The sequence below is a fragment of the Haliaeetus leucocephalus genome, unplaced genomic scaffold (genome assembly GCF_000737465.1).
Source record: "Haliaeetus leucocephalus isolate CR32 unplaced genomic scaffold, Haliaeetus_leucocephalus-4.0 Scaffold656, whole genome shotgun sequence".
Taxonomy (NCBI): Eukaryota; Metazoa; Chordata; class Aves; order Accipitriformes; family Accipitridae; genus Haliaeetus; species Haliaeetus leucocephalus.
The window spans coordinates 9,876,959-9,900,878 of record NW_010973092.1 but is presented as its reverse complement, the minus strand read 5'-3'; the positions used below and the strand labels follow the sequence as shown (position 1 = coordinate 9,900,878).

Sequence of the window (23,920 nt, the reverse complement as noted above, 5' to 3'; positions counted from 1 at the left end):
GGGGGGGGGGAGGATAAAAAAAAAAAAAAAAAAAAAAAAGGGGGGGGGGGGGGGGAAGTTGTTAATTTTTTTTTATCGAATGAGAATCATAGAAGTACACCATTCTATGAAGAGAAAAAAAAGCTGAATAGGAATTTAATTTTGCAGCATTTACTAGCAGAAACTTAACAACTGATGCCAGCAACTTTGCAGAAAAGGCAAAATACAGAGAGGTCTTGCCCGTACCTTCATGCATACGTTTTACAAGTTCTACATGCCCCAACTTTACTCAGTGTCTATAGCAAGGATAGCAACTTTGTACTGTCTGCTCTTTGTGTCCTCCACTAAGTTGCAACAAATCACAGCCCAGTGGAAGATGAAATATACAGTAACAGTTCATGGGTACTGTTTCCTCCTACACATGTCCAAGATAGCCAAAGTCAGTCAGAAATCTGTCAGTTGGCACTTTAAAGATTTGATAACTCCTGAAATAAAGACTCTAAGGAAAACAGCCTTTTTAGAAATAAAAAACTTTGACTAGATGAGAGAGCATAATTTCCATTTCAAATCCTTTCCAAAGCTGAAAAGTAATATTAAATCTGCTGACATGCTATAACATAGATATAGCTGACAATTTGTGGTGTGTGCAACAGCAGTAATATGCAAAGCTACCTAACAAGGAGAAAATACCCACTGCAACAGCTCTCTTGCAAATATCCAGCCACACTTAACTGATTTGCTTTTATACGAAAACGTAAATCTTGTAAATGAAAAGTGCTACCTTCCTGGGTCAGTGTCCTGTTACACTGAAATAACTAGCTGTTCTAGACTGTTTGAATTCCAGGCATAAGTAGACAGTAAATGAGAGATTAAACTTGGTTATCTGATACTCCCTTCTTTTTAATGTTGTTCCTGCTTTGTAGTTTAAAGCAAAAACTTTAATGCCAAGTATTGCTGGGATCATTGTTCTCTGACAAAAAGTGAAACTTCTAGAGGTAAGCACCCTGGTGCTATCAGTTTAAGGAGATACAGCACTTTGCATCTAGTGGTAGGAATCAACTGATCAAGATCCTGGAGTAGGCATAGAAAGGTTGTGATTTAACACATGAAAGGGCTGGAAAGGCATCCTAGAAATGTAGAAAGGTGACTAGTGCAGGGGAAACAGCCCAGTTTTGAACAATGGTTTTCCCTAAGTTTTGAGTCCTAGCACTACACTGACAGACACAACGTAGAGAGAGATGTAACACTGCCACAAGAAGTGCAATGTTTCCAAGGATCAATACCGATTTTACTTGCTCTAACTCCACTTCATAGTTCTGATTAAAGTTTCCCATTTCTGAGATCACTCTGAGGCATTTTTGTTTGTTTAGAAAAATTGTAGCAATTTATTATTTTGAGGAAGAGAACACTGGAAAATGTGCTTTGCTCTGTTAAAACCTGGAAAAATGGTTAGTCTATAACAAAGAGTGGAGATAAAAATGCTTAAATTTGGAAGTTTTCCCTGAAAAGGAAACAAGCTTTGATTTATAAGCATAAAAAAAACCAACCCACCAACCAAACATGCAGCAATTCTTAGTAAGCTCATTAGATTTACAGCTAAGCCTGACTGTAAATATGTTTACCACTAGGTCAGCTGTGGAAAACTGGCTAGTTGCCTGATTTAGGTACGGAAGAAACTAGGATTGAAACAAGAGCTCTTATGGATGTTTTAGTAAGGCAGAGGAAGCAACAGAACCACACAGCTGCAAGAGGTACAAGATAAATATGAAAAGAGTTTCCTCTTGATAACCTACTCCAGCATGCCACATCTGTTCACTCCTTTAAAAAAAATGGTATTACACTTAAAGACTAGAACTCTATATAATATAGAGGTAAGATGAAAGCAACTGTGAAGGCTGCGTGACTAAGTTTCAGCAGGTACTGACTTGTGTTTAGTTCTGCTAAATTTAGCACCTGCTGCTGATAGTTTGTGTGGAATTCTAAAATTAGGTTTAATCTAGTTTTGTGACAAAGATTATTTAAAGTGACTATGAAGATTTAACAACTCGGGCTTTGATTCATACAAGCTCCCAAGTTGCTAACTCCTTCCATAATGCTGAGCATGAGTCCAACTATATGAACAGCTAGCCAGACTAGAAATAAAGTATATGTTTTCAGAACAACTTACTTTCATTTTAGCTTCAATCCACTTCATATTAGTAGCAGCTGGAACAAAAGCGAGAAAACAGAAAGAACAATTTATCAAAATAAGTAATTGACAGGCACAAAGAAACAAGCCAAGAAATTGTTCACTTAACATACCAGATTTTTACACAAAATTTAGTTTTGGAAATATCCATCCTTGTTACAGCTTTTAGCATTCACTGCCTTGAAGACAGTCTTCCTTCATGGAAGTTTATTTTTATTTGAAAAAGCTTACTTTTCAAATGAACAGCTACATAAAGCACTGCATGTGTTTAAACCCTTTTCTAGATCAGCTGTTACTGAACTACAGTCTGCAGGACTATAAGAAGTGGGCCACACCTGCTTTGAGGAACCATACTGCCTTTGCAAGATTTTCTCCTGGAAGCAATGATAAGAATATATAAGGCCTGGAAAGGACAAAGCATCAAAATTGCCTGCTGATGTAAAATATGTGAAAACATTGTTCCAGACTATGAAAACTAAATTTTGTAATACAATTTTAATATGGCTTAAACTTCGCATTGGCTAAAGTCTGCTCTCCAGCTGTTAGACAGGAAGTGAAACAGTATGCAAAGGCAAACGATCAACCATCCCTGTAGACAGGGGAGTTTGGTTCATTTGGCAGTTCACTACTTATTGTCTGGATTGAGATTATTTATAAAGATAGCCATCAAACAGTGCTTGAATGTGGATTATACAATTTTGTTAATTCAAGCACTTGTTTGTTTGAACAAAATAACACAGCAATTAGACCCATTCATGTGAGCAATGTAGGAATTACTATTTTTCTAAAATGGCTCTGATAGCTGTGTTAACATTCCTGATGAACGTATTACAGCTAAGCATTCATGTATTGTTTTAGATCTTGTGATTCACACTAAAAAGCAATATAAAAACCTCCCACCTGGAGTCTCTGCTCTGAATGACAATTTACAATAGTCTTAGGTATTGAGCATAAAACTTACACCAAATTACAATATCATAATCCTCATATGCAGATGTCAGGAATTCATGAAGGTATGGCCTCATCAGTTCTACCCCAGTTTCAGCACATGACCTGTGGTCTAAAAAGAATATGAGAGAAGCAATTAACTACTAAAGTTTAAGTTAAGTTATTAAAGTTCAGTCTGACTTTCCTATCTATCCAGAGACCTGAAGAGTTTCATGAGGGAAGCACTGGAGCACTTTAAAATCGTGAATGAATTCATAGCAAACTACCATTCCCATTTTAAAGGTGGAGAGAAGCAGCAGAAGGGATATTTATCTGTTGATCCCTACAGGTATTTGAGGGCTTAGCTAATAATTAAATCAGAGATCTGTGAGTCTGAATATCTTTGAAGAGTCAGGCCAAACAGTTCATCTGTGCAAATTTGTAACAGCCCAGATATGAAACAGATTCCTTCAAACCTAGTCCAGTTAATTTTATGAACATATATCAAGCTTATTTCAGACACGCAAATGTTGCCTGTTCCAGTTAGAAAACTACTGTCAAATTCTGCTAGCAGAAGACCTCTAAATAAGAATTTTAAACTCAGTAATAGGTTGAATTTTGATCTCAGATTGTAAACAAATCTCATCAAAAAGGAAAGCTGAGGAAAAGGAATAAGGCAAGCTATTGTTCACTGCTTATAGTCAAGCTGCCATGACGCACTACATCCCAGAAAATTGTCAGAAGGAAAATTCTGGCTTCCAAAAAAACCAGTCTGACAGAATTTTCAAGTAAAACATGTTTTTGTGCATGTTTAGTAATGATCTGGAAATAAAATTTGAAGCTATTCTCCCACACCCCCCAAAAGTGAAGTCAATCAGGTACAGACTGAGGCTGTTACTTTACAACATCTTGCCTTGCCACAATGATGTCCAAGACACAGGTTGGTCAAGAGAAAGATTATTTGGATAAAATATTAAATTGCTACTTTTTAATGTCTTCTTGCAGAAAATAAACAGTTGCTGCACTAAAATCAACGATATGCAACACTTAAAAAGCCCAATGCTTTTCAAAGTATGAGCAGAAGACCCCAAAATATAACAAAGCAGAAGTTATATAGTACAACACATACCAAAGTTACTGAAGTAGATTTGTAAAGCAAAAATCAAGAAGTGTGAACTGGCAAATAAACTGATCTCTTAAACAAAACCCACAAGTTGCATAAAATCTCACCAAATAGTGTATAATCAACATCTAGCACCAGCAGCTTTTTTCCTTCTCTAGGAGGATTCAGAATTTCCACTTTGTATTCTTTAACTCTGCGGGAAATTTTTAGTAGATTTTCTTCCCTAATGTAACAGTACAAAAAGTTAGAGTTAATTAAAATGCACACTGTACATTCAATAACAGGACTGTTTTTTAATAGCTAAAACTCCTAACCTATTTTCTACTTCCACAACTTCCTCTTCAATATCAAAGTCATTGACAACATCATCATTATCAGGAGGTGGCCCAAGGACATCTTCCTAGAGGAGTAATAATAAAAGATAACTAGGATCACTGAGGGAAAATAACAATGGATATCAATGGATATTTCCTGCACACTACAGGAAAAAAACATACTATTTAACCAAAATTATTTCACTTTACTAGTGGAAAGAACTACTAAAGTATACTGATGATTGTTCAGATTTGAGAATTCAGTGAATATCATAATAATAGGTTTGTACTTTAAGTCCCAAACAACACAGGAGTTTTAGGAATACGCTGCTAGCAGAGTTTTGCAGAAAAGCTTATGTTACAGAGAAAAAATACACACCAACAGAAATCTACTGCACTACTGTTTTTCGAATGATTACTGGAATATTCAAAATTTAAAATCTTAATGAGGAGACATATATATAAGCATCTTTTCATGTTTAAGCTAATACACAAGTAAAATATTTACCAAACTCTCTTCACGAGTGCCCATCATCATAATTTTAGTATTTGGTTTCAACTTGAGAGCTCCGAGCTTAACATCATCATCTGCGGGTTTGCCTATAATGCAAGCAGACAATTTTTTTTTACTGGGATAGAGAGATTTTAGAAAACTGTCAATACATTTAATGCTTAATTGAAATAAGCTACCCATCAAACACCAGAATACTCCAAGCTGTATTATGGTCCTCCTCCATATACAGATACATTGCTTATCTGGCTAGCAGCAATTTAACTTTTTTTAACTAAGTTTGCCACACTTCCATGTCATCCATTAAAAAATGACCAGGTAGACGTATGAATAATAAACAATATCCAGTGATGTATAAAATTTCTATGTTCGTTCAAAAGCTAGATCTGGGAGGTAGATGCCCTGTTAGTATACACATCCTGGCTAGGTTTAGAGGATGTTCATCCATAAACATCTCAGGCACATCCACAACAAATAACAAATATGAACAGTTACCCTTCATTTTAAGTCCAAGTAGTTTCTGACGCTCTGGTAACACTCCAGTAAGGCCTTTAAGAGACTGCTTCAGATCCAACACTGTGTCTTCTTCTGATAACGAGGTTATTGTATACTCCTGTCCACCCCATTTTATTATGAGAGAGAGAGACATCCTTGAAGCATATGTTCAGTATTATTTTCTGAAAAATCTGCTGCAGGAGGAAAATACAATGATCACGTAAGGAAGAAATGGAATCACTCTTTTCAGAAGACAAACCATACAGTCTGTTTAAAGTATTTTTGATTTTTTATTATATTGTACATCAAAGAGCTGTTTGTTTTGCATGAACAGATGATTAACGTGTTGATAAGATGTTGAAACTAAGGGTGAAAGAACAGTGCTAAAACTGGGGCTCCAAGTTCCACTTCAATGTATTTAGCAATGTCACATTCACCGTTTGCTCCAGCATATGCTCATTTGCTGTGTGTTCTGTGCAGGTACAGCCTGTTCACTGCACAGCCGGCACCCATGCAGAGTACTGCAGTATCATAAAAGTCATTTCAAATCTCAGAAATGTCCTCTGCGATAATTACACAACCGAACCAGCCATGGATATTCACATATGTAACAATAAAACAGCAAATATGAAACACCTAAAATATATAAAACCATAAAAATAGTTCTGAACCCAACAGTTCATTTTTAGCATTGGATTTCTCTAATCACTTTCACTCTGTAATACCTGCAATAATATGCACCCCAGGTCATGTCTCACTTTAGCAATATCAAAGCAGGAGTTTGAAAACACAGCTAAAATACACACCTACACAATGCAATTACACTGTAAGAACTGCACTTTCATTGCAGTGCTGACAAAACAACCATAATTATACTATCTTTAATTTACACAGCATCGCTTATACAAATCGTGTTTAACAGTTTAGTCCTACATTAAACACAGCAGAGAAACAAGATTTTTAGCTTTATGTGGAAAGGAGAAGAACATGTTTTTTCTCTTAAAGCTTGGAAACAGAGAATCAAGGAGGTAGAAAGGTATGAAAAGGCTGCCAGGAGATGCAGAGAAGGCCTCTGCACCACTGATAGTGAGATTGTCCTCGAAAGATTGATATTCAAAAAGAAGAGAGCAGACCTATGAAAAAAACTGAGGCTATCCACCTTCAAAAAATGCATTACACCAAGAAATACAGATCTGTCAATTCTGAAAAAGTCTCAGAATCCAAAAATCTGATTCCTCTTCCTGTCTAGCATTGTATTCTCAGAAGTTACCTGCTCTCAGACAAAATACTTCTCATTTATACAGTACAGCCTATTAGGAATGAACAAGTAATTACTCAGGCATACCCACCAAGCTCAGACCAGATGAGAAACAGAGGGCTAGATGCAACCTGCTTGCTGAGGACACTACAAGCCACACCTCCAAACTATTCCCTCTAAAAGCTCTGAAAACAAATTGAAGAGGAAGACTGGTATCGCAGGAAAAAGAATTTTTTTTTTCCTTTTTTTTTTTTTCCTTTTTTATCCCAAATATCCCTAAATCAGATAGGGACCTGGTATTACCCTGTGAAAAAGACTCATGAAAAAGGGGTCTTAGAAGCACCAAGAAATTCAGCTGAGGTTAAGGCTGCATAGTGTCAAGCAATGTTGATACATAGGATCATTATCATAAATTATCCCTGTCCATAATCCTTAGACTACAGAAAGAAGAGTTTATTGTCTGTTTTCTTGCCTGTACCATACACCTCAAATAATTCTGCAAGAAAATGCTGAGGGCAAGAACTGTAAGAAAACTTCTCAAGTCTCTGTCCAGTGCTAAATTAAAAAGACCATCCCTCCAGAGTTAAGCACTTGACCAACCATCTATCCTTATTGAATTACAGTCCTGTCAAGATGAATGTTATCAGAAATGCCAAGCAGAAATAAGACACCTTTATCCAATGCCAAAACACTAAGGGGACTGAGTGCAGACACCATAATTGATGATTACAGGAAAACAGATTAGGAGCACAGAAAATCACAGGGATTTTCAAAGTTTCTATCACCACGGCTGGACACCTCATGAATCTGAAGCTTACTGAAATGAAGTTTGCTTTGATCAATTCCATTTTCAGGGCCTTTACAAGCCCCTTGGACCACCAAGAGCCTACAGGTTGAAAGGCCACTGGGTCAAAGAAAGTGTTAAAGTTGTGTTGTTGTAGTTAAATTGTTGCATTACACCACTTGGAAGAGAGACATCCACACCTTTAATTTTCACTATGCAACGTAAACCCCAAACATAAACCCCCCAAACACACCAAGTGCAATACTGTGCAGGCAGGGCCGCAACACTTTCTACCACACCGCAACAGGTGGAGGAACGGGGTTTCAAATCGGAAGCTGCTCTGTGCCAGCCACCACCGCCAACACGTCTCTGGACAGCAGCCGCACGAACACAAGCCGAGGTTCGCTTCCCCCCGCTCCGCCGCCCCCGTCTCCCGTCGGGGCTGTCCCAGCAGCCAGACGGGGCGAGCCGAGCGGGGAGAGCCCACACGCTGCTGCCGGCCCCGGCGCCCGGGGAGCCGCCCCCGCCCCGCAGACGTTACGGGGCCACCGACCCGGCCGAGACAAGCGCCCGCCCTGGGCCCCCGACCCGCGGCCGGCCCTGCCTCACCCCGGCCCGGTAAAGCCCGGCCTCCGCCGCACACGGACGGGCTCGGGCCCAGACCCACCGGGCTCCCCCTGCGATCGGGGGGGGGCACGGCGGCCCTCCCCCGCAGCCCACCGGGGCGCAGTGCCGCCGCCGATCCGCCGCCACCCCCCTCCCCGTCCCTCGGCAGCGCGATGCGGCCCCCTCACCCTGGCAACGGAACCGGCGCCGTCCCGGGAATCCGCCGCACCGGAAGCGGAAATGGCCCCCACCGGAAGCGAGGGGGGGAGGCAGCGCGCGGCGCCCGCAGCCGCCCGGATGTGCGCGGGTTCCCGCCTCGGCGGGCGGCAGCGTCGCCATGGCAGCGCGGGGCGGGGCGATCCCGCCTGTTCGTGTACCGGGCAGGCTGCGAGGCGAGGGAGAGTTTTCACCTTCTTTAAGGAGAAGAACAGCTTTCTTGGTATGCCCGCCTGAGGAGAGCTCCTCGGGGCTGCTCCAGTCGGGTTCGCGCAGGAAGTCGTGGTTTTCTGAGGTAAAATCCACGGCAGTCCACGGAGAGAGCGTCCTGCCCGGGCCCCCGCGCTCCCCTCACCGCCGGCTGTGAGGCTGAACTGCACTGGGGGCCCACCAGAGCTGAGCTTGGGCCCCAGGGAGGCCAGTAGAGGCGAACTCCACATGCAGCTATTGCCACCCGTGTCTCTTTTGCATCATTAACCCTGAAAGGAGATTGCTCTGTACCCAGGGAGCCTGACTCAAATCTTTCTTAGCTTCTAAGCTGACTCTTTACAGGCATATTAGCTTTTTGTGTCTGTTGAATCGAGGGTCGCTTCTCAGCTACCGTGGGGACTCTTGGGAACTGGCTTCAGCTGCAGTGGTTTTGTGCATGGACAACAGATGTAGAAGAGAAAAATGTATTTTGCACAAAGATGGCCTTTTGCGCTCAGGCATTCTGCTTTGCAGAAATAGTTGAAAAAAAATTGTTCTGTGGTAAAGTCTGGTTTCTTATATCTGTGAAATGAAGTGGAGATGATACAGACTGCAGTTCCCCTTGGCATCAGTAGAGACGGTGTTAGATTTGAGGTAGGAAGTGAAAGTTTCAGTCCTTCTGTTGTCTGAAAAGCAGATTCAGCAGCCGGTGTGCAATGAGCCAAAAATCATACACTCAGGAGAGACATTATTTATTTCATATTTGCACAAAGACGGGTGCTAGGTCTGTGGTCTTTGTGGTAATTCCACAAAGCTAACGCACCCTACAGTTAAACAAGCAAGCAATTTATACAGTTTTAGATTCACCCACTTAGTTTCCAAAGTCATTTCCCAAAATCATTATTGGTAGTTGCTTATCTGCCACCATTTCTATTGGGCTGAGGTTTTCTCCACTTCACGTTAAAGGTACAGTGTTCTTTTATTCTACAGTGCATGCTCAAGGAGCGGAGAAGGGGGTAAGTCTTTTAGGTCTTGGATTGAGTTGGTGGCCATGGTCTCCCCCTGCTGCCTTTACCTTCCCCCCAGTTACTGCAGATGTCCACTGACTTCATGCCCATTATCAATTACTCAACTTTCAGCGCCTTCTGGGGCAGGATGATCCCTTCTTATCCGTCTTTTAATTCTTCTTCGAGGTTCCTCAAGGCCCAATTCCTTGGTTAAAGAATGCTAGCTGCTTTCTTCTCTGATTACAAATGATTAAGTGTCTTTAGACTGTCAGCTTAATATATACAAAGAACATCTTGCATACAAAGAAACAGATCATTTCACATTTTTAGGTTAATCCTCAACAATTCCTCTGTTTGAGACTTGTATGAATACTCTTCATATAAGTCTCATTCTAAATGTAACGGTTTAGAACTACATTTAAAAATGCATTGTATGTTTACATAGATAGAGACAAATATCACTACTACAACTATTAAGATTGTTACCAATTTCTTAACCCATACACTTAAATCAGGGAACCAGGAAGTCAACCATCTAAATACTTCTTTCACTCCAGTGGAAGTGTCATCCTTTTGGACTTTGTGTAATATCTGGGTTTGTTTCCAAATTTCATTCAAATCTGTAGAGATTTGTCCACTTTGATCTGTATGTATACAGCAGCTGGTGTTAATTACAGTGCACACCCCCCCCCCGAGAAGGTAACAACATATCCAATGCTATCTTGTTCTGAACAGCTATATCAGTAGCCTTGGATACCTCTTCTTGTAAAGCTTTGATGGCATCAGAAGTCTCGTTCCCTATTTTTTCAATAATGGCTGAAATGTTCGGTATTGCCTTCTCAAGTTCACTAACGCCTAACCAAGGGAGGAACCATCTTGCAAACGAATGGAAGCAGGTAGGTCAATCGATTAACGGGTTGCAGCTTCAATATCTTCTCATATATGTTCATACCCATAATCCAGCTTTGATCTCATTTATTACTGTTACATTAGGAACAATTGCACCCAAAGTGCAAGTTCCTGACCAATTCGGAAGCAATACCTTGCATGCCTTATTTCCACGTAACCAATACCAACCACTACCCTTCATGACATGCCATCCACTTTGTTCTTTGCTAGGCCGTTTGTAACCAATTTCTGGTATTTGGGAACAGTTCTCATAGTTTCCTATAAAAACAGCTCTCACAATTAACAGGCTGCTTCCCATGTAGTAGAGTTTTCTCCTACCATCTGTTATCATTATTACATCTTCGCAAACATTGATAATAATCTCCCACCAAATGATGAACTTCCCATCCTGGATCTGCATTTTCATTGTATATAGTTTGATTGCTGTCATTCCTTACATGTCTAATGAATTCTGAAAATGAGAAATTAAGTGGTATCCCTACTAAAGGAAGGCCCTTATTCAAATGCTCTGGAAAATGGGTGCGCACCCAGCAATTTGTTCTAGTTGCCACTTTCTTCGATTTTTCAATTATTCCCAAATGGAGGTTCTTTCCTCACGGGGCATCATTTCCTTCCTGGTTCCCTTGACTCACCTGATTCATGCAAGTGAGAAAAACTAACCACAACATTCTTCCCATTACTAGGCTGTAAAAAGGTAGTAAACTCGTACAAATACCACAAAAATAGTATTAAGATAATTCCCATAAGACAATATAAAAACACCTCCCCTTGCGTACACTCTAAATGCAGGATGGACTTTATATTAATCCAAGTAGACTTCATGTATCTCCGTGTATTTTCAGCTTCAAAGGTCCAGTTTCCTCAAATCTTCACATTTTAGGAGGTGCTGTTTTCACTTGGGTATAGTGAATCCATGAGTCAATTCCCTGCAGCTTCACAGCAGTATTAGTTGACAGCAATACCAAATAAGGTCCTTTCCATTTTTCTTCTAGTGGCTCTCCTTTCCAAGTTTGTAAATATACTTGATGTCCTGGTTTAAATGAATGCACAGGCAAGTCCAAAGGTACAGGAGTTCTTATTTGGATATACCTGTGAAGGGAAGAAAGAACTCTTGCAAGGACAAGAGGTAATCACTAAGTATCTGGTCACCTTTTAGGCACATTTGATTTCCTTTTCCAGTTAAATTTGTTAGATAAGGTTTTCCATAGAAGATCTCAAAAGGGCTAACCCCTTCTCTAACCCTTGGAGTAACTCTAATTCTTAATAAAGCTAGCGGTAAAACTTCAATCCATTTCATGTGTGTTTCCTGACACAATTTACTATTTGTCTCTTCATTGTTTGATTCATCCTTTCTACCTTCCCGCTCAACTGCGGCTTCCATGGGGTATGCAAGTCCCATTTGATTTGTAAAAATTTGGATACCCCTTGGACTACCTCTGCTACAAAGTGCAGTCCTCGATCTGAGGAGAACCCTTCTGGCACTCTGAATCTCGAATGATTTCTTTCAATAAAACCTTTCCCACTTCCCTTGCCTTGTTGCTGTGACATGGGAAAGCTTTGGGCCATCCTGAAAAAGTATCCACAATCACCGGTAGATATTTATATCCCTTACAACTATGTAGCTCAGAAAAATCGATTTGCCAGTTATCTCTAGGGGTAAGACCTTTTCTTACCTCTCCTAGGGGGGCCTTTTCTGAATTTTAGGATTATTCTTTAAACAAACTTCACATTTCTGTACAATCCCTTTAGCTATTAACAACATATTAATTCCCACAGCATATCGTCTGGTTGCCTCAAGCAAAGCTTCAACTCCCATGTGTGTACTTTTATTCGTCCTTTCCATTAGCTCCTTCATTATAGGCAAAGTTACCATACACTGACCAGTCAAGGTTACCCACCATCCTTCTGGAGTCTTCTTACATTTTAGTAATTCTGCAAGTCTGTTTTCCTTTTTGGTGTATAGAGGTACTTCAATTTTCACAACTCTTTCTGGGATTAATGCTACTATGTTTATTGATAAAGCTGCCCTCTTTGCAGTCTCATCGGCCTTTTTATTTCCTTTAATTACATCAGTACATCCAGATTGATGGGCTTTGCAATGTATAACTGCTATTTCTTTAGGCTTGTTAACAGCATCAAGCAGTTCCATAATTTGTCTGCCATATTTTGTGGGGTTCCCTTGTAGGGATAACAATCCTCTTTCTTTCCAAATTGCACCATGAGCATGTATTACACCAAAGGCATATTTTGAATCAGTATACACATTAACTCGTTTTCCTTCTGGTAATTCCAAAGCTCGAGTTAAAGCAATCAGTACAGCTTTCTGGGCAGATGTTTTTACAGGCAACGGTTCCACTTCTATTTCCTTCTCCAAAGTTGCAACAGCATACCTGGCCTTCCCCTCCTCTTTACTTACAAAGCTGCTTCCATCAGTGAATAGCTCCCAGTGAGGATGTTGTAAAGGGGAGTCCTTTAAATCTGGATGGCTAGAATATACTTGCTCAATGGTCTGTAAACAGTCATGTATTAATCCTTCTTCTCACGAGGGCAACAATGACACTGGAATTAAAGTATTAGATATTTTCATTACCACATCCTCTTGTTCAAGCAGTATTGCTTGATATCGTACCATCCTGCTTGGAGACAGCCAATGATGTCCTTTTTGTTCCAAACCAGTTATAACTGCATGTGGCACATATAAACAGTGATTCTTTGTCCCGTTGTTAACTTCTGTGCCTCTTGTATTAACATCACTGCTGTGGCTACCACCCCCAAGCATCCTGGCCATCCAGAGCTTACATTATCCAGTCGTTTCGAAAAGTAAGCTAGTGGTCTTTTCCAGTCCACTAAAGTTTGCACAAACACTCCCACCGCTTGATGTCCTTGTTCATGCATATAAAGCTCAAAAGGCTTTGTCAAATTGGGGAGGCCTAGTGCAGGTGCCCTCATAAGCGCAACCTTTATATCGTCAAACCCTTTTTGACATTCCAGAGTCCATTGCAACACTTCTCCTGGTGCCTTAATAGCCTCATACAAAGGTTTAGCCATCAATCCAAAATTAGGTATCCAAAGGCGACACCACCCGGCCATTCCAAGAAATCCTCCTAACTCTCTTTTTGATTTAGGTGGGGCAATCTGACAAATTGCTCCCCTCCTCTCAATCCCCAGGTTTTTTTCTGCCGAGTTCTTACCTTGCCATTGTTCCAATTCCTTTGCTAGTACATTACCAAAGATGATGGGGCTATTCTTAAATCCTTGGGGAAGTACTGTCCAACGTAACTGCATCTTGCATCCTGTTGTAGGATTCTTCCACTCAAAGGCAAACAGTTTTTGACTCTGTTCTTCCAGAGGAATACAAGAAAAGGCATCTTTTAGGTCCAGAACTGTAAAATAAACATTAGAATCAACTGTTGCATTCAGCAGAGTGTACAGGTTTGGTACCACTGGATGGACATCAGTCGCTGTTTGATTAATAGCCCTTAGATCTTGTACTAGACAATATTCCTGAGAATGTGGCTTTTTAACAGGTAGAATAGGGGTACTATATTCAGATTGGCATTCTCATAGCAGTCCATGCTTCAAAAAGTTATTGTAGGTTCCAGTCCCATGCAAGCTTCTAATTTCACGGAGTACTGTTTATGTCTTACCAGCTTCATGTCCTGTTTTAATTCCACTTTTACTGGTTTGGCTAATTTTGCTTTTCCAGGCCTCTCTGTTGCCCACACAAAGGGTACCACTGCATCCATAATTTCGGAGGGGATTTTAACTTGTTCATTCTTCATGTCCTTGATTCCCATTGATTCCTGTAACATATAAACTTGCACTCCCCAGGCATTACTCTGAGGAATATGCACTTGAATTTTGTTTTTTTTCAGAAGTTATCTGTGCTCTCAATTTATTTAGTAAGTCCTGTCCCATTAGAGGTAATGGAGAGTCAATGTTTTATTTCCAATTTCACACATCATAGGCTGGAGAAAGGGCTTAACCTCTCGCTTTCCCGTGGCACCAGCCACCAACATAGAGAACTTACTCATAGGTCCCTTACAGCTATTTAACACAGAATAAGTTGCCCCTGTATCTACCAAATATTTAACAATTTCATTCCCCAGCTTGACTGGAACCAAGGGCTTGGCTGGGGAATTAAAATTCTCAGCCCCCGGTCCCCGTCATTCAAATCCTCTGTACTGATCAGTAGTAAATTGGCCTCAGGGATAGGGCAGAAGGGGGAGACCAAGTCGGTCTTTTCTTCGGACGTTCATTTTTCCACTGTCCCCTTTCTTTACAAGTGGCACACTGGTCAAACCCCAAAGGGGTTCTATTCTCAATGTTTCCCCCCACTCCGGGTCCCCTTCCATGCCCCTGTCCTCTCAGGAAACTGCTTTCCCTAGAGGATGTTTGCACGTGAGTGAATCCTGCTGCTAAAATAGCAGCCTTTTGCTTCTGATCTTTTAGTTTCTCCTTTTGTTTTTCTTTCTTTTCTAACGCTTCTCTGTTATTATACACCTTATAAGCAATCTCAATCAGTTTAGATATTGTCATTCTTGACATACCATCTACCTTTTGCAGCTTCCTTCTTATGTTTGGTGCCAACTGCCCCACAAACAAGGTGGTAAATGTTACTTTGTTACCCTCATCCTCTGGATCTAAATCACTCCATTTCCAAGCCGTTAGGCACAATCTTTCATAAAAAAGCAGATGGGTCCTTACTTTTACCCTGCACCACCTGATACAGCTTTGCAAGTTTTTTGGGTCTGGGGCCTCCATGTTTCACTCCATATAGAATCAACTGTTGATACTGCTTAATCATTAACCATCCCGCTCCCGTATTAGGATCCCAGTCAGGTTCCTGTGCCGACATAAAACGTTCTGGACCATCTCTGGTATTCAACTTAATATTTTCTTCCTGAGCTTTTTCCAACACCATTTTCTTTTCCTCAGGGAGAAGTAAAGTATTAAGTAACACTTGTATATCCTTCCAATCTGGGTTGTGATTCTCAATCATAATTTGAAATGCCTGATACCCTTTTTCTGGATTTTCTCGGTATGATCCAGCAGATTCCTTCCAATTTATCAAATCTGAAGCAGAAAATGGTACCTTTACATGTACTGGCATTCCATCTGGTCCTACTTCCTCACGCAGTGGGTCTTGCAGTACCAGTTTTTGTTGAGCACGAGTCCTACCAGCAATAGGACTGCAAATTTCACCACCCTGTCCCCCATTGACATTACCCTGGTTAGAATCAGAGGGAACCAACAACTGTACATCTTTTTCCTTGTCATTCACTTGTGTACACCTTTTCCCAACAGTACAGGTGGAACAACATCGAGGCAATTGTCTTTTATCCTCCATCTTCATTAACACATTTGAATCAGATACTGATAATTTGCATTTCTTTCTTGTTTCATAATAATTTCTTAAAGCAAAGAACATATCCACATATGGGATTTCATCCCACTTATCTTGCCTTCTGCAAAACAACATTAGCTGTAAAATGGTATTATAATTCAAAGTTCCCATTTCCGGCCATCTTTCTTCATCATCTAATTTATATACCAGCCACCATTAAGTACAGTACTCTTTTAATTTCTTCCTTGTCAGGGGAACCCCACCAAACTTGTTCCAATGTTTTAGGATGCATCCTAATGGAGAGCAAAGGAGAGGCTCTGCAGACTGTCCTGCCCCTTGTCCTGCTACCATATTGCTACCCCAAAAGAACCTTCTTATCCACGCTTTCATGCACTCCAGTCGTCACTGTCAAGCATGCATGAACTTTATAAAATACCTCTATATATACCTTTACTATATACAGTACCCTCCTTGCAATGTCTCTATTATGCATGTCGCACCTTTGTGCCGCTTACTGGTTCCACACAGGGAAAGTACTCGCAGAGTCCCTGAAACAAAAGCTGGAGTCCGAAGAGCAGCTTCTCCCTGTCAGTAGCCAGCAAGTCGATCCGGGCAAGGCTTCACAGCTGTCCCATCTGGGTCGCCAGAAAACTGTTGTCCAAAAAGAGGATTCGTCAGCTGGTGTGCAACGAGCCAATAATCACACACTTAGGAGAGACATTATTTGTTTCATATTTGCACAAAGACGGGTGCTAGGTGGTAATTCCACAAAGCTAACGCACCCTACAGTTAAACAAGCAAGCGATTTATACAGTTTTAGATTCACCCACTTAGTTTCCAAAGTCATTTCCCAAAATCATTATTGGTAGTTGCTTATCTGCCACCATTTCTATTGGGCTGAGGTTTTCTCCACTTCAAATTAAAGGTACAGTGTTCTTTTATTCTACAGTGCATGCTCAAGGAGCGGGGAAGGGGGTAAGTCTTTTAGGTCTTGGATTGAGTCGGTGGCCGTAGTCTCCCCCTGCTGCCTTTACCTTCCCCCCAGTTACTGCAGATGTCCACTGACTTCATGCCCATTATCAATTACTCAACTTTCAGCGCCTTCTGGGGCAGGATGATCCCTTCTTATCCGTCTTTTAATTCTTCTTCGAGGTTCCTCAAGGCCCAATTCCTCCACGATGTCCTTGGTTAAAGAATGCTAGCTGCTTTCTTCTCTGATTACAAATGATTAAGTGTCTTTAGACTGTCAGCTTAATATATACAAAGAACATCTTGCATACAAAGAAACAGATCATTTCACATTTTTAGGTTAATCCTCAACACCCCCTCATCTTAGGTCTTGCTCTGTGGAGAGGTTAGGTAGTTTCTCTTCCTCTTTTTTGTTTGGTGATAAATTGGGAAGGGAACAAAAGAGCAGAGGTGAGCAGCTATGCACCCAGTACAAGTTTCTTCAGAATGGCTGCTGTAACTTCTAAGAGCCATTCCTAGTGTAAGTAAATCTCAGTGAAGAAGTGCAGTATAAACAAAAACTGCGTAGAAGCCTGATTTCTTTCCTGAATGGATATGAATTTTATGTATTTCCTGCCTGGATATGTATTTTGAGTTCTGTTCTATAGTCAGGTTTTAGCGTAAAAGCACTTTGGTTTCCAGAAGAGTGGTACAAATGAGAGACTAATGTAGTGACTGTTCATGTCAGGTTTAGCTTCTGACTGCATGTAAATCCATGTAAAACCAGTCATTATGTGTGTATCCCAGTCACAAAGGGTTTGCTTTTTCTTTTAATGACACACAGTTGTCCTCTGCACGGAGGCAGCGTGTTAACAGTAGTGCTGGAAAGGTTCCAAAGCTGCAACTAGTAATTAAAATCATACCCTGTTACAAAACTATGCACCCTACAGGCCTGTTTAAAAATTCAGGCTACTAAAATGATATCTAGTGTGATTGCCTCTCTATTTGTAATCTTTTATAAATATTTTTTACTATTTTCTGGTTGGCTTTTAAAAAGCTGTCTTGAAGAGGAGGCAGTAGGGTTTTGGGGTTTTTTCTGGGGTTTTTTTTTCTGAGGAGTAATATGAAAAAGTATTTATAAGTATTTCTGCATATTTCATTTCTGGTATGATATCGGTGGTTTAGTATCCTGAGCTATGACTAGGACGTCCTTGTGCTAGGCGCTGTTGAAAAATGCTCTGATCCTGACAACATTCATGTGGCGCAGATAAATACATCCTTTTACTTAGCTGTGAAAACGCATGGTGGTGCTCAATCCTAACATTAATAAGTGCAAAGTGGTAATTTGACTAAGACCATATAATTACAATTCAGACCCCAAACAGCATAATCTTTTCTTTGTACTGAGGAGTTTGTTTCGTGGTGGTACTCTCTGGGTTTACACTGTGGTAAAATAGCAGAGCAAGGAGGAGGGAAAAAGCAGTGGGGAAATTTTAAAGCAAATACACGTTCCCTTTCACCTTGATGTGCACTATGTCCTGGGATGCTCGAGGGTGAAATAAAAAAAGTGACTGCATGTCAAATTGATGCCTGCTGGCTCCCTTCCCAGTGCCTCATGTTCACAGCAAGCATTTCTAAGCATTCTGACGAACACGCTCCTATGCATAACTACTGAAGCCTAGGAGCTCATCTCCTAAATTGCTGTTCATGCTGCATATGAGAGAGCAAAATCCCACTAGTAACTCTGGGGGATGCTAAGTAAGAATACTTTAAAATCATCTTTTAAAGCTGAAAACAATGTGGAAGGCTCAAAAGATTGCTTTGAGAATTAAGAGAAAGATTAGATCACATCTCTATGTGATCTAAGGCGTTAGAAAGCAAAAGGTGATGACATTGCAGGGCTGAGAGGTGCTAAATATTTGTTATACTCAGTGACTTTAATGGTGGAGAGTCAGTGCAGATGTTAATGTGATGCAGATTGTGAATCGGCCAACATCCCAGATTTCAAGATTTTGCAACTTTTTTTTTTTTTTTCCAAATTGCTTTTTGGTTCAGAAAACTCATTTGAATATGTGCCAGTCTGTCTACCCCACTTCGAAATTGAATCCACGTTAGGAAAAAATAGAGAGCAGAGCCCATATTCTCCACTAGGAATAAAAGAATCCTTAAAATACAGCTTGGTACCAATGTATTTTACTCTTAATCTGTTTTATGCTTTTGGTTTCCCCTCTCGACTCTTTTTACTATTTCCTACAATACTTTCTTGTTTTCTACTTTTCCCAGTCCCTTTTCTCTGTTTTATAATTTGTTCTAAGAAGGCGGTAAAAGCAAAGATATCTGAGAATGTCAAACTCTTCAAGTCTTTACTATCGAAGTGGTTCCAGCCCAAAGCAGATGTGTGTGCAAGCCTTCTATGTTGTTCATGACCACTTCAATGTAATACAACAGACAGCATGGTTTGCTGGACACTGCCATCACTGTGCCCTAGAAATATAGCATTTAAATGCAAGCTCTGATTCTGAGTCACTCTGTGACTCTGGGCAAAACACCGAGAGCTGAATTTCCAGTGTTCAATAATGTGGTGTGCTTTAGTAGCTGGCAGCTCAGCTGGAGACATGGAAGTGTCTCAAGTTTGAAATGGAACACATTTTCAAGTTATCACTAATACAGTAAGTCTCTGTCTCAGCTTCCTTATCAGTAAAGTGGAGGTTAGAATAATATTTATATAGTTTCCTTACAGGAGTTTTTTCAGGATTATTTAACTAATGTTGGCACTGTGAGATGCTATAAATACTAGAGGCTTGTACCAGTATACCATATGATTCTCCACTTTCTCAATGCAACTGTTATTCTTCTGCCACTATTCAGCCCAATTATTTTTATTTCATTTACTTCGATTCTTTGTATTCTAGATTATGCCCCACTGGCAAGGGATCTTGGGAGAGAACTGTGATGCTTTTGTTCACCAGACAAAACCTGATTCATCACTTTCCTTACATCACCACCCAGCTCTCTAGCTTCTCAACACAGAGATTGGTATGGCTTTCCTTTAGGTATGTTGTAAATCGCAGCAGCTGTTTATTTGTTTGGAGTCAGCGCTCTCCAGTGCTATGAAAGTGGTAAAAATATATGTAATCATATGCGATATGTAATTATCAGAGATACTGCAGAAGTGGTTTCCTGAAGAGAGTGAAAATAAATATGAAATTAAGAAACTGGAACTAGCTGAGTTGCTAGGAAGAATTCTGAAAAGCAGTGAGAATGAGAGGAAAAATGAGGGTCAATGAGAAGCTAAGTGATGGGGAGAAATTTAGGAAATAGGGTCGCAGATAGGGAAAAGCAGGGAAATTTCCAAGATGGAGCTATGGAGTGGGAGTAGGTAAATCAGAGAAAGAGATTCACTGGCTCTGTTGCTATTGTGGGACCCAGTAATGCTCCCGATTCCTGTGTCTGGGTATGTGCTTTGGTAGGAAATAGCTTATTTGTTCCTTTGTTTAGTGAATGGGATAAAATTGCAAGAAGAGAACACAAAGGCTTTGGGGGCTGGCTGCCATCAGTATTATAAGCCATACACGTGAGGCACCAAATTAGGTTTTGCAGGCAATCTTAATTTTTGCATTATTTAACTTTCGTCTGGCTTTATGCAATGTAACCTACTTGTTAAGACATTCCTTTGCTTTTACCTATATATGTACGAGTATTTTTTGAAACAATGGCTTGTAAAAAAAGCTTCAAACAAAACTGCCCATGTTGTTGTCCACCTGAGGCATGCAACGTCCTTCCATGTCAGTGTATTTTGCTGCTTTTGAGAATTCTCATGAGGGATTTTCTTTGTAAGCAGTTTGGGGTGCTGGCATTTGTCCATCCACATGGACAAATCAAGCTTCCACGCTATCTGAACTCTGAGAAGGTCTTTTGAAAGTTTTAATGAGATGTCACCATAGCGGCCCTCTTCAGTCCTCAGCTGCTGATCACTGAAAGTTTAGAATCCAAGCGCCTCTGTTAATAACGAGAGATAAACAATCATTGAATTCAGAATTCTTAGCCACCCAGTGTCAAATGCAGGAAAGGCTTTTAAAATTCCAGAGAAATGAAGCATAAAGTTGAGGTGCTTTTAAAAAGACATGCCTGACAAGACAGTGGTAATGCCACATACCTGATCTGCCCATTAGAAAACCTGTGCTTTTGTGAAGTAATGCATTTTCAGAATTAAATGCTGAGAGATGATAGAATGAAATAAAAGTGGGGTTCAGTTCTTATTGTTTGCTTGCAAACTGAAGTGAGAACTTTCGGTGATTTGCTACAATACTTTCATGATACAATTACTTCTAAAATAATAATAGAGATTTCCACTCCATCTCCTATAAATACATGTCACTGTCTACAGTTGTGAATATAAATTTGTCTCTCTCTGCTGCTTGCTGTCTTTTTTCTTAGAAGCAGCACTGAAGACAGGCGGTAGGACATACAGATCCTGCACCATCACCCCTGGCCTCAGTCAGCATTGAACCAAGCCCACAAAGAACAGGAGTGACTCATGATTTTTTTTCCATGTACGGCATGAGAAGACAAGCAGGCCCTAGAAATGAAGCTGAAATTCTTATGCCTTATATGACAGCTGGTTCGTACTCCTTGTGATAAGAAGTGGGGTACTGGCAAGTATTAGTGAACAGTGACGCAGTAGTGAGTAGGCTGAACCAGGCAGAACAATGGGGTGGATGGAGGCTGGTGAAGCCATTGTTTTCCCATGTTCTCTGCAGGACTCCAGGGTTGGGAGCAGTCAATTTACCCCAGATACAACAAAAGAATCCAATCATAGTGGCATGGTTAATAAAAAGATGCATGAAACAAGAGCTGCAAGCACTCGTCGTGCAGGGACCTGTTAAATGATAAAGGAGGAAACTAACTGCTTAGGAGAGAAACTCAGGGGATCAGAGAAGCCCTGTGCAGAAGGGTCTCTGTGATCCTTAGAAGACTGACCAGAGCACAAAGTGCTTATGAGTAATAATCACCTGTATATGCATGTCCTAAGTTTGTCTGGATGCGCATATTTGTTCTTTCTAAAGAGAATAATTACTGAGTTGATGAATCCTTGCACAAACTGATAGCTTTAAACTAAAAGCTTTACAATAAAAAAGCCTGTTATTTTTTAAATAGCATTAAAATCTGAAGGTTGTGAAAAATTGTATCAATACGCTGAGCTCCTCTGGGGTACCTAAGCAAAGGCTTCCGTCTGAGAGACCTCCGTCAGCTGTGCCATTTGGTCTCCCTTCTGCTGCATTCTGGGCTGAACGGAGTTTGGGAGAAGACAGGTCCAGCATTAACACCAAATACAACTATCCTAGTATACAGCAGGGCAGAGCCCTACCACAGTTTCAATAAAAGTTAACACAGACTTGTTCAAACTACCTTTTTCTTCTGGTGTTTTGAAAACCTCTGGGTACTCAGACAAGGGTAATTTTGCAAAGCAGAATGTGGACAGACACCCAAACCCCTTATTTTAATATCTCTACTTCATAAAGACATTGTGTTGAGGCCACGGTTGTTAATACCTAATGTCTGTGAATGCTCCGGTTCTCATTAGAGGTGGAAGGAAAAAAGCAATTAAGTTGGCTGGCCCAACCCTTGTGAACTACAGGATTTTCCAGTTCACTATTCCCTCATTTCTCACTGCAACAAAGTTTTTTCATGTCCCAGACAAGGTGGCTTTGTAGTTTTTCAAATATTAAGGTAAAAAACAGTACTTCTCTTGGGTCACAATTTTTTCCTTAGCACCTACGAATGCATGCTAGGGCCTGGCCACGCAACCTTTACAGAATGAGTAAATGTTAGTGAGACTTTTCACGCAAAGGCTGTGAGCACAGACTGCGAAGCGTGAGCTCCTGCACGGGGGACTGTGCTGTGAGGGAGCTGCCCCTAGTACAGGTCTCCAGCTGAAAAATGACAGTGCAGAAGAACAAAAAGTCTACTATTTTTCTGGTTGATCTCACAACAGAGGTTGTTTTCCCACAAATAGGGTTCATTTACCTGGTGTGCAAGCCAACAGCCCACAGAGTTGAGGTATTTTCAAATTAATTTCATTGATGCGCATGACTGGGTGCCTGTCTCAAGACTGCACACCCTTGTCTCGAAAATCTCGCATTTATACACTCAACTAATACCTATTCATTATTATTTTCCTTAATGATTGGTTCTTTCTATCTTCGCTCCTCATGTAAATTAGTTGCGCAGACTCTGTCTTCTTCCTCCATTGTCTTCTTTTGAGCAGGTGGTGTCATTTGAGTAGGTGGTCAATGAGTCGGTGGTCACAATCTCCCCCTGTAAGAATTACCTTTTTCTCACTTCTTCCCCAATCTTGGCAGTTCCAAACAGTTCTTCAAGATTTATTGACCTGACCACAATCCATTACCTTTTCTGACATAAAGCCTCATTGTCTAGTAGTTAGTTCCTAAACCCTAAATCATGCCTAGTTATTGTTCCCTATTTTAAATATTAACTGATGGGGGCTGTATACAGGACTTTAGCAGCTCCCTGGTTATTTCAATCATATTGTACTTATTAATTGATAACAAGGTGACTATAGAGTCTGAAGTACACCGCTGGAAAAAAGTCAGCCTTAGTATTTGAAATTAATACAGCATTTTGTGTTCCACAAGGCCAGTAGAGAGTATTATTAAAATAGCAGAGCTGCCTTTTAAACATCTGCCCAGACACTACCTCAAATTTTGCTGACCGACTCTTGTGAGTCATCTTTCAGGCTTGCAGCTGCCCTGACAAGTCTTTCACATCCCGGGAGGGTCCAAACCCAAACCAAAACTAAAACCCTGGTCTGCCATCGGAATTTAAACCCAAACCTCCGCCTTTTGGGGAGGGGCGGGAGAGGGTAACAGCGTGCCGAAAGGGCGGCTGGCGCCGCGCTGCCTGGCAAGGAGCCCTCTCCGCGGCGCGCAACTGCGCGCAGCCTCCCCAGCCAAATTCCGACGCCCCAACCGGCGCTTTGTACCCAGAAGTGTGCTTTTTCACTCAAAATGCGCGTTCTGCCCGCCCGCCCGTCACTCCCGGGGACACGGTCGCAGCGGGGAGCAGCGCGGCGGTGGCGACCCGCTGCTCAGCGCGGGC

At 41.0% G+C, this 23,920-nt stretch overlaps 1 protein-coding gene and 1 long non-coding RNA gene across 4 annotated transcripts in view; one reads left to right on the top strand and one right to left on the bottom strand.

The window, feature by feature from the left end:
- The window catches only part of UBLCP1 (ubiquitin-like domain containing CTD phosphatase 1), a 13,156-nt gene extending 4,757 nt beyond the window's left edge, over positions 1-8,399 (bottom strand). The window contains exons 1-7 of one of the 3 annotated variants that reach the window (XM_010579003.1): positions 8,374-8,399; positions 5,538-5,731; positions 5,040-5,131; positions 4,532-4,617; positions 4,325-4,440; positions 3,129-3,227; positions 2,147-2,184 (exon numbers count right to left, since the gene is read on the bottom strand). In XM_010579003.1, the coding sequence (XP_010577305.1) occupies positions 2,147-2,184; positions 3,129-3,227; positions 4,325-4,440; positions 4,532-4,617; positions 5,040-5,131; positions 5,538-5,691 (585 nt within the window). In that variant the 5' untranslated portion in view covers positions 5,692-5,731; positions 8,374-8,399. Of the gene's footprint in view, positions 1-2,146; positions 2,185-3,128; positions 3,228-4,324; positions 4,441-4,531; positions 4,618-5,039; positions 5,132-5,537; positions 5,732-7,832; positions 8,136-8,373 lie in introns of those variants that run through there. The other 2 variants (XM_010579004.1, XM_010579005.1) reach the window with 2 other exon arrangements.
- Positions 8,400-10,342: 1,943 nt separating this feature from the next.
- LOC104838946 lies at positions 10,343-21,474 on the top strand. The gene is made up of 3 exons (XR_775119.1): positions 10,343-10,493; positions 19,714-19,854; positions 21,239-21,474. It is a non-coding gene; the product is annotated as an uncharacterized LOC104838946 (long non-coding RNA).
- The last annotated feature ends 2,446 nt before the right edge of the window (positions 21,475-23,920 follow it).